This window comes from Petaurus breviceps, unplaced genomic scaffold, assembly GCF_028583685.1.
Source record: "Petaurus breviceps papuanus isolate PSGF00001 unplaced genomic scaffold, PetGlider_PUasm1.0 90977, whole genome shotgun sequence".
Lineage (NCBI taxonomy): Eukaryota > Metazoa > Chordata > Mammalia > Diprotodontia > Petauridae > Petaurus > Petaurus breviceps.
The window spans coordinates 1586594-1597948 of NW_027187391.1; the positions used below are offsets into that span (position 1 = coordinate 1586594).

Here is an 11355-nt window from a genome sequence, read left to right on the forward strand (position 1 = left end):
CTTCAGTGTAGTCCGAAGGAAATGCAGAAACACCCCAGACACAACCACTAGGCCCCCAGTTCAGCACCAGGTTAGGTAAGACCCCTATGGCCTTCATCAGGGTCAGCTACCAACCACCCTGTCCTCTCAGCACAGCATGAGACAAGAGGGTCTCTCCTGGGCCTGAGCAACATCAGCACAGCACCAGGTAAACAGCCAGCACCTGCAGCCCCTGGCACCCCAAAAATAAACTTCAAATTTAAAAGAAAGAAAAAAATGAAAAAAAAAAAAGAGCAAAGAACAACAACAAAAGAATCTGATCATAGAAAGTTATCACAGTGACAGGGAAGACTAAGACACAAACAGAAGAGACAATAAAACCCAAAGAAAAAACAAGAAGTGATCTGAAGCCAAGAAACTCATGGAAGAGCTCAAAAAGGAGTTTAAAAATAACATAAAAGGCTGTCCTTCCATTCTCTGTCATCACTCCAACCCCACTCCACATGTCTTGGCTATGGTCCTACTGCTGCTACCCTTGCTGCTGTGCCCTGTGGCCCAGGTCCTGTGGCCCATTGCCTTCCCGACGTTGCTTCCCCCCGTGGCTGCCACCACCCACACCTTGAAAGGGGTCCTGGGAGGAGAAATTGCCAGTAGGTTGGCCCCTGCCACCTGCAGTCACTCTAGAGCACTCCCAGCCTATGCTCATGCACATGTAGGAGGGTTTCAGACCGGAGGGTACAAGGGCTTTGCAGAATTCCTGATGGATGAAATTAAAGAGGAGACAAAAATCCAGAAACATAAATCTCTCCCCAAGATGTCCAGTGATTGGGAACTGGGCGTACAAGGAACAAAAGCCAAGTTAGTCCAGAAATTAGCTGGCAAGAGGATAACAGTCACATTCAATATTAACAATAGTATTCCACCAACATTTGATAATGAACCATGAGAGGGACAGAAAGCCTAAGAACAGCAAGAGCCTGAACTTACGTCAACCCCAAACTTCATGGCGGAAGTTGTGAGGGAGGATACCAAGAAGGCCCTTGTGCTAGACTGCCACTATCCAGAGGACGAGATTGGACAGGAAGAAGATGAAAGTGACATCTTCTCCACCTGGGAAGTTAGCTTTCAGTCCCCCGCTCAATCTGACTGGAAAGATATAAACTACACATTCAACACAGATTCCCTGGACTGGGTCCTTGTACAACCACTCGATGGACTTCCTTGCTGACCAAGGAGTGGACAATGTTTGCAGATGAACTGATTGAGCTCAGCACAGCCTTAAAACACCAGGAGTACATCAACTTTCTGGAAGACTTGAAAGGGTTTGTCAAGTGTCAGTAGGGAGGCCTGACACTGCAAACCCTTGTTGTGTACCCAGAGTCTTTCCTTCCAAGAGTTCAGTTATCTAGGAGGTGGCATGAAGAAAGTGTCATAAAATACTGCCAGGCATAAATTATGTTCTCTAACCCTTTTATTTCCTTTTTTCTGCTGGTATTTTTATACCACCAAAGAATGACAAGAAATGACCCCTCAAAAAAAAAAAAAAACATATGAGAGAAGTAGAAGAAAAATTGGGAAAAGAAATGAGAGTGATGCAAGAGATTTAGGGGAAAAAAAAATCAACAGCTTGGAAAACTGGCCAAATGGAAAAGAAAATACAAAAATCCATTGAAGAAAACAACTCCTTAAAGAGTACAACTGGCCAAATTGAAAAGAAAGTCCAAAAGCTAATTGAGGAAAACAACACCTTAAAAGTTAGGATTGGGTAAGTGGAAGCTAATGACTCTAGGACACTTCAAAAATCAATCAAACAAATTCAAAAGAATATACTAGTGAAATGTTAAAAGATCTAGAGGAAGACCTCCATGCATTCCTTCAGGAATGTAGAACCTCTGTGAAAAGTTTATAGGAAGATGTTTTCCAACAAGATATTTTCAACATAAGATGAGATTGTATAGAATAATTAAAGATCTACTCAATTAATGAAATGAATATTGTAAAAGGGAAATAGAATAGAAGTGGCAGAAACAGGAAATTATTACAATAAACCCAGGCTAAAGTTATAAGGGTCCTGAAATTGTTGCTGGCCACGAAAATGGAGGAAAGAAGGTTATTTCAAAGACATTTTGAAGAAATGCTATTTAATATGGCGATTTGACTAAAAGAGATACTAAAACGAATGATGAATCCAAGACTGGGGGGCTAGGGAAATGGTGGTGACATTAATAAAACCGGGGCAGGGGGGAGACTTTTTCTAAGAGAGAGAGAAGGAACAAGATACTAATTTTAGCCAAACTGAACTTAAGGTCTAAGTGAGGCAATGAAATAGAGAGGCAGTGTAAAGGAAAAAGTTTGACAGAGTGAAGGAGAGGCATATAGTAGAGTAGAAACAGTACTTAGATTTGTAGTTAAATTTGTGTTCAGACCCTGCTTCTGTCATTTGCTACCTCCTGTATTTCACTGCAGAGCAACTGCCACTGCACAATCATCACATCATTTTTTTTGTTTTTAGTCCAAAAATTGGTTATAACCTTTTTTTCCTGTAATTGTTTCATGATATAATTCTGTTCCTCACACTGCTTAAAAGGTAATTAGAACAGCAATGTATTCACCAGTGGCATATGGATACATATTTATCTCTTGTGTATTGCAAGCCATGAGCCCAGAATTCTCAAGGCATGCACACTGAAAGTACATTTCTGAAAGCCGATTTGCTTGGTTTATTTTGAGTACTTCAGTACTAATAGTACTCAACCCAATTAGCCATAGGTACAAAGAGAGCAGGGGAGGAGGTGAAGCTGTCATGAATGAGTCATGTGATAGAGTAAGACTTGCATCTTCCCAATTTTAAGGGTTATTCACAAGGATTCTGTGAATCCTAATCTTGCACCAAAGGCAGTTTAGCAATAATAAATGATTCTTAAGTAATATAGGCACTATTTTTAAAAGCTTCACAAAATGTTCACACCCCACCTTCTTGCAAAAAAAAAAATGTCAAACTGTGATGATTATGTGGTAAAATATGGTATGTAACTTTGGGAAAGTAATTTCACATCTCTTGGACTCAGTTTCCTCATCTATAAAATACAAGGCAGGGACATGGCCTCCAAAGTTCCTTTCAACTCTAAGGCTGTGATCTTTACCCCACACACAATAATCAGTCAGCAAATAAAACATTCAGTACATACCATGAGCAAGGTGGTAAGGGAAATAAAAATAAAAGTCCTAAGTTCCTTATCTTTACAAGCTTTCACTCCAGATGGAGAGATAAGATGCATATTCACTAAAAGATAACTAACAATACAAAGTAGTTCATGAATGAGAAATGCTATATGATTGATACCCAAAACTGCTACAGGAGTTTAAAGTAAGAAGAAACTTTTTATGGAATGAAATGGTAAGGAAAAAGTCTTATGGCAGAGGTGAGACTTGAAATATGACCCTGAAGAATGGATGAGATGGAACAAGGAAGGGCATTTGCAAAAGTGAACATTATAAACAAAAATGCAGAAATGAATAAACCAAGTCAACACAACAAATAGGTATTAAATGGAACCTAAAAACAGAGCACTGTGCTAGGCCCTAGGAAAGATCAAGTTTAGATAATATACTATTTCCATTCTCATTGAACTTACAGTTTATTGATGGGATATAACATTTTCACAGTTAATACAAAATACTACACGATAAGAGAATCAGAGTTGTAAAACAAAATGCTTTTATAAGGCTTAAGGGAAGAAAGATCATTGCTAACTTGTGGTATAGTTCAGGTAAGGCTTCATGGATAAGGTAACAGGATTTAGGTTCTAAAAGAATGGGCACAGGAAATTAATCACAGGTGAAGAGGAGTATCAACAAGAAAAGTTCAAAGACAAAAAAAAAAATGCAAGAAATGTTCACAGGATAGAGAGCAGTCTAGGTTGACAGAAGTACAGAGAAAATTGCAAAGGCACCACAATGTCAGATTGCAGAGGGCCTTCAGTGCCAGGCAAAGACATTTACACTTCACTCATTAGGCAACAGGGAGACAAAAAAGATTTTGAGCAGAGAAGATGTTTGGAATGAAGGAAGGAAGGAATTTAGAAGGAAAATGAAACTGGCTATGGTAAGAAGTTATTTTGGGTGTAGAGAGTATAGAGGCAAAAAAGACCTGTTGGGTAATTAAGACAGTAGTCCAAGATGTTGTGATGAAAGCATGTATTGAGATAGCAGCAAAATAAGAAGAATCAGAGGCAGCTGCATGAAATATTGCAGACTTTAGGAACAGATTAGAAATGAAAAGAGAGAGAAGTAAGCATGAAAAGTTAACACCATAGTTTCAAACATGGGAAACTGGATGGAAAAGGGAACAAGCACTTATTAAATGGCTACTCTTTATCAGGCACTGTGCTAAATACTTTACAAATATTATCTCATTTGATCCTCACCACCACCCTGGGAAGTAAGTGATATTTTGACCCCCATTTTACAGATGGGGAAACTGAGGCAAACAGATTAAGTGACTTGCTCAGGGCAACACAGCCTGAGGCTGGATCTGAACTCTTCTTGACTCTATCTACTGTACCACCTAGTTGCCTCTAATGAATAAATGATATTCATTTTGATGAGTGAATATTGGCACTATTGACAGAAACAATGGAGTCAAATAAAGAAACAGTTTTTAAGGAAAAGATGATAATTGTAAGGCGCAGTAACATGTTAAGCAGTGGGAGATGCTGGTCTTGCATATGAAAGAAAAGTTAGGGGTAAAGACATGTATCACTATAGAACTGGAACTGGAAGTAACTTGAGAAGCCATCTATTCCAATCACCTTCTTTTACATGAAGGTAAACAGAGACCCAAGGAAGACTAAAATGACTTGCCTAAAGTCACACAAAGAGTAATTGTCAGAGATGGGAATTTGAAACCAAGACATCTAGTCCAATCAGTGCACCAACAGGGAAAGTGAGGCCCAGGGATGCTAAATGACTTGACCAAGGTCACACAGGTAGCAATTATCAAGGAGACTGGAGGTCAGTTGTGGACCCCTCTCCCCCACTATTTTCTCCCTAGAGGATGCATAGGTAAAGCTATTTGAGTGAATCTGAATACCAAGAGAAGGTATATTAAGATAAAAGACCAAGGGAATATTTACCACAAAAGTAGGTAAGCTGATGAGGAGTCCACAATGTAAAGAGGAAAGGACTGGTCAGAGGTAGGATAACCAAGAAAGAGTGATAGATATTAACACCAAAGAAGTAGAGCACTATCAATTGTGTTAAAAGTTGCAGAAAGGCCAAGAAGAATGAAAAGTGATAAAGAATAATTTTGATAGAAGAGGAGGGCAGAAGTCTGATTACAAAAAATTATGGGAAAAATTACTTAGAAAGTGTAGAAAAGATACAGATTATATATTCCAAATGCTTAGCAGTAAAAATAAAGAAGACAACCAAACCAGTTTGGCAAAGTGAAGGTGTTTGTATTTTTTTTTTTTTTGCCTACAGATAGAAGAGAGGAATGCATTTTTAAGGGAAGTAACACTAGTAAGATCAGCATCTACTAGATGCTAGAAGCTGTGCTAAGCAGTGGGGGATATAAAAAGGCAAAGGACAGTCCCTGCCCTCAAGGACTTCACAATCTGATGGGGGGAGATAACAAGCAAATAAATTCGTGCAAAAGAGCCACTTGTAAGATAAACGGGAAATAATTAACAAAGGGAAGGCACTAAAATTAAGAGGGGTTAGGAAAGGTTTTGTAAAAGATTTTATTTTAGTTGGGACTTGAAGAAAGTCAAGGAAACCAGGAGGCAGAGATAAGGAGGGAGAATATTCTAGGCATGAGGGACAGGCAGAAAAAAATTCTGGAAGCCAAGAGATGGAATGTTTTGCTTGTGGTACAGCAAAGAGGACCAAGTATGTGACAGGGAAGAGGTTGTTAAAGTAGGGAAGATGAAGCAGGTTAGGAACAGCTTTGAACGCCTGAGGATTTTGTATGTGACAGTAGAGGTAATATGAAATTCATTGAACAGGATGGTGACAGGATCAGATCTACATTTTAAGAAAATCATCTTGTTGGCTGAATAGAGGAAGGATTAGAGTGGGGAGAGATCTGAAGCATGTAGACCCATCAACGGGATATAGCCAAAGTTCAGGTGTGAGGTGATGAGAGACTGCATCAGGGTGGTGAATTAGAGGAGAGAACCAGGTATATTCCAGAGATGTTGCAAAGACAAAATCAACAGGCCCTGGCAACCTAGGTGTCATTCTCAACTCCTCACTATTTCTCATCCCTCTCATAACCAATTTATAGCCTGAGGGCCTGGAAAGATGGTAGTGTCCTCTACAATAATAGGGAAGTTTGGAGGGGGAGGCAAGGTTTAGGGGGGAAAAATAATGAGTTCTACTTTGGATATGTTGAGTTTAAGATGTCTACTGGACATGAAGTTCAAGAAGTCTGAAAGGTAACTGGAGATACCAGACTGCAGGTCAGCAGAGAAGTTAGGGAAGGATAGGTACCTTTGAAAATCATTAACACAGAGATGATAATTAAATCCATGGGAGCTGATGTGAAGTAATATAGGAGGAAGAGAGAAGAGGGCCCAAAACAGAGTGCTATAGGAAACTTAAGATTAAAGGGCATGACATTGTTTTGGTTCCAGCAAAGGAGAAGGAGGGGTCTGATAGGCAGGAGGAGAATCAAGAATGGTGTGCCCAAAACCTAGGGAAAATAGAACATCAAAGAGAGTATGGAGGAGACATTGATATATTTGTAGCCAGTAGTGAAGAAACAAGTAGACAGAGAAATTGAAGATAGTATTATCCCCTCTGTCCTCCCATGAACAGTGTCAAAAGGCTGCAAAGAGGTCAAGAAGAAAGAGAAAATGGGAATAGGTCATTGGATTTGACAATTAAGAAATCATATGGTAACTTTAGAGAGCAATTTTGGTGGAATAAGGCCTAAATGTAAAGGGTAGACAAGAGAGTGCAAGGAGAAAAGGCAGAAGAGATATATGATGACAGTGGGATGGAAGGATCAAGTGAGGGTTTTTAAGGATCTGTTGGAGGAGACAGACAGTGTAACATAAATCTGTAGAGGACCCTGTCAGAATAGTTGAGTGATTTTTCTCTACCTTCATTTAGTATTACCTGTGTAGGATGGAAGGTGCTAGATATGGAAATTATCTAAGGCTGAGGTATGGCAGGATGCAACTGGTGATATAAGGGAGTCAGGGATTTAAAAATAATGTACAAAGGTGAACTGGTTTATGCCGGGTTACGCCTGGCAGAGAACTGAGGGAGGGGTCAAGGGATGAGAAGTTAAGGTTTGTAAGAGGTATAGAGTTTGTCAAGGGAAGGAGAGGGAGAGGCGGAGAGTCAATAGATTATGGTCAGTTTAAAGGATTTTGGAATTATTGAATACAGATGGTTCATTTGTGGGTGATAACAAGTTCAATGGTACGATCATTTGTGCGTGTAGCTAAAGTACATTAGAATGTAAGAGTAGGTCATGGAAAGCATATAAGTTCAAGAACTGAATGTAAAGGAGAAACTGAAGAGAAAGAAGGAAAAGCTGAAGGAGATAAATGTTCTGAAAGGGAAGAGATGAGACTCTATAAAGCAAGCTGTCTCTTCCTCTGGGAGGGGGCAGCAATATACACAAAGAGAAATCATTTTGGATGATTTCCACAAGATTACCTACAAAAGTGAAGGACAGGAGTGGATTTGGGATTGAGGAAAATGAAGGCCATCTGCATGGCCTGTGTGGAGAGTATGACAGTATGAATATGCATTGAGTCAAATCAGTATGGTCCAGTAACTTTCTTTAGAAAAGTTAGTTTATTATCCAAAAGCAGGAACAGAAAAAGTAGACAAGGAAAGGACTGGATTTCATCATTAAAAACAATGATGAAACAGTTGACCATGAAGTCCCAGATAACTGGATAAGGCTAAGGAATTGGGTAAAATGAGAGGAGTTAAGGACTAGAAGTGATTGTTAAGAAGGGCCAGCATTGAGAGAGAAGTCAGAAAGTGGTGGTTAGAGGTAGATCAGTGCCAAAGTGACAGTGAGATCCGAGTTGTAGGTAGTTGAATGATATGGGGTGGAAGGAGTTGAGAACAAAGAAATCTATAGCTCTTTAACAAAGATGTTGAAGTTAACAATTATCAGATGACAAGAAAGAGAGGAATACTGAATGAAATACTTAAGGCATCAAGAAAGTGATAAACAGCAAGAGGATAGTATATACTGATGATATGGATTTCAAATGAGATGCCCATGAATCTAGAAGAAGACAGGGAATTTTAAGGTGCTTAAATAATTTTCTTGATACTGCTCCCCATTGATTGAAACTCTGTGAGGATACTATCTGAGCAAAGAACATTAGCGACTTGGTATGCAGAGTCCACATGTTCCTTTTTTACTGTCCTGGAGTAAGGGAAAAAATAATAAATACAAGTGCCCTTGAAAGAACTTTAGGAAACCATGGTAAACACAACTATAATGCAATGTGTCACGTAATCATGCCTTTTTTATGGCCGTAGGAGGATGTAAGAGGGGAGACAGTTGACAGCTCTGGCCTTAAGCTGCTTACACTACTTGTATCAAGTCACATTGCTCCATAATTTTTGCCTCTTTAAAATTCGCTTTTTATCCAAGATTTGCACATAAGCTTTTATATTTAGTCATTGTATTAAATAATAATTCAACTCCCTCCTGCTTCAGTTTTCTCCTAATGGGATGCCATCAGGAAAATATAAAAACTTAACCAAGATTTTGTTGAATCCCTTGAGAAAATGAACATCTGAGCATCTATGATAATTTTAGCAAGTATTTCCAGCTCATAAGTCTTCTCTAGTTCGAGGAAACAATACACTTAACTTTATCACCTCCAGAAAAAGCAGATAGTGCAGAATTCTTAATAATTGTCTGTAAAATGTCCCCTCCTTTTCATTTTACAGTGCAGACATGGTATAATATGTAAAACAAAATATCTTTGCATAAATTACAGGAGTTGTCTCATCGCAAAAGTTCAAAATTAATAAATGTAATCTCTGTAAAGCTTCAATGATGTACACTGCAAAGATTAACCATATTTGGGACAACCATGAGGTGACTGATCAACATGAATAAACTTATCTGTTGCATGTGATTTATCCACGTGAAGATTAAGATGTGAACTCTGTTGTCAAATTTTTTAACGTTGGGTATAATTATTAGTTGATGTGTACATTTGCATACATACATATATGAAGATATATGCATACATATATGCATGTCTGTGTATACACGCATGCATGTTTCTCTTTTGCAGAAATGTCCAAGGAGAGAACTAAGGGAACGGTACTGGTGTTCACAAATAATAACGTCTACGGAGGTATAAATAAGGGAGAGCTGGCCCAGCAAGGAAGAGGTAGTAGTCGGGTTAAGTACTAGAGATCTGGAGGCAGGGGTCTTGCTATTGACAGGGGTCACAGAGCTTGGGCCAAGGTATCATCGGTCAGGTTTCTGGCCTGTGCCGGCGGTGGGGCGAGGGAAGGGGTGCTTGCACAGGGGGTGCCATTTATCCCGGCCGGGGAGTCTAGAGGGGAGCGGTGTGTCCAGGTACTGAGCATTGTAACAGAGCCAAGGAGGTAACAGACGAGAGGGACTCACAGTAGTAGGCCACCACGGGGTCCCGCTTGTCATGCTCCTGCGCCGTCCTCAGATGATGCTGGACGCTCTTAAACTGCGGGGGTAGGGGGGGTAATGGGGCCAAGGCGGCCATCTCCGCTCCCGGCACAGCCGCTTCCTTACTCACACACAGCCACCTTAGTCACCGGGAGCTTCCGCTTCCGCCCGAAAGGTCGAGGGAGCCAGAGGGTTGGGAGACGTGCGCGCTCACGCGGGGGCACGCCCACCGAAGACATGGAAACCCCTCTCTTGGAGTACTTCAATGAAAGATGAGAACGAGGATGCGTACGCACGTTACGCACGCACATGCACGTTACGCACGCACACGCACACGCTCTCACGCCTTGGCGGAGCGCCCCTAAAGGAGGCGTGGCCCTCCTGAGTGCAAAGAAGCTGCACCTGAGGACTTTTTAGTTTAATTGTGAGGAAGATTGTGGGACCAGGTTAAGAATGTGAGGGAGAAAACGTAAAAGCTGGAAACATCATTCACTAATTGTTCTGACACCCTCAGTCATGTACGCTTCCCTCTACCCGACCTTTTGGGTTTATTTTGAATGTATTTTAAATCTATCTGTGTATATGATATCTCCCCTCCGGTGAAGATGATTTTGCCCAGCCCCTTTTTGTCCCGCTCCCCGCTCCCCTCCCTGTAATTGTTGACGATAACATTAGAAGTTTTCCTAAGATCTTTTGGAACTTTATATTCAGTTCCTGCCCCAAATGAGAAAATGTATTTAAAGTGCGTTCTCTATAAATGCCTTTCAGGGAGCGATTATTTTCCCCCTATCAATAAGCATTTGTTGATAGCACACACTGCGCTATTATTTCACACTTCGAAACTGAGTGTACAACAAAAGTTTAGTGTTAATTTGTAAATGGTCTCCCCGCATTACCTCAACAACACATTTCTGGGTACCTTTTATGTTTAAGGCACTGAAGGGATGAAGAAGTGCCTAAAATTCTGTCACTACTATCAAGGAGCTATAGTCTAGTAAGGAGGAAATAGAACATCCACACAAATGATTGCAAAAAACAAAGCAGAATGTGTGATAAATATAAACTGCTGTGGGAAGTTAGAGGAGGGGAAACAAATTAAAAGTATAAAGTGTTTGGGGAGCCTTTTAGTCGTTTCAGTCCTTTCTTCCTGACCTCATTTAGGTTTCCTTTCTTCCTGACCTCATTTAGGTTTTCTTGGCAAAGATACCGGAGTGGTTTGCTGTTTCCTCCTCTAGCTCATTTTACAGATGAGGAAACTGAGGCAAACAGGGTTAAGTGACTTCCTCAGGGTCACAGAGCTAGTCTGAGACCGGATTTGAACTCAGGAAGATGAGACTTCCTCACTCCAGGTCTGGCACTCTATCCACTGGACCACCTAGTGGCTCACCTCTTGGGGAGTATAGAGGAAAGAAAATAAGTACTTCCAAGTTAGGAGTTTGAGGAACATGGCATTAGATAGGAAGCTTAATGGATGACTAAGACTTTGACTTAAAGGTGTGTAATGTAATACCAGGGAGGGCATTTCAGGTGAAGGCAAGAACTTGACCAAAAAAAGGTACTGAAACCAGAAGGCATGGGGGGATGTTTGAGTAACAGCAAACAATCCACTTTAGTTTGGAACAAAATGTGTGTAAAGGAAAGCTGTGGGATTTGGGGATACAAGATTAGAAATAGAGATTGGGGTCAGATCCTCAAGGACTTTGTGTACAAGACAAAGATATTTGGACATC

At 40.4% G+C, this 11355-nt stretch overlaps 1 protein-coding gene and 1 pseudogene across 1 annotated transcript in view; one reads left to right on the forward strand and one right to left on the reverse strand.

Moving 5' to 3' along the window:
* VTA1 (vesicle trafficking 1) overlaps positions 1-9819 on the reverse strand; it is a 116580-nt gene extending 106761 nt beyond the window's left edge. Inside the window, exon 1 of the mRNA XM_069076878.1 lies at positions 9611-9819. Coding sequence (XP_068932979.1) covers positions 9611-9722 — 112 coding nt within the window. The 5' untranslated portion in view covers positions 9723-9819. The remainder of the gene's footprint in view (positions 1-9610) is intronic.
* LOC138152850 (complement component 1 Q subcomponent-binding protein, mitochondrial pseudogene) lies at positions 462-2545 on the forward strand (annotated as a pseudogene).
* Positions 9820-11355: the final 1536 nt, after the last annotated feature.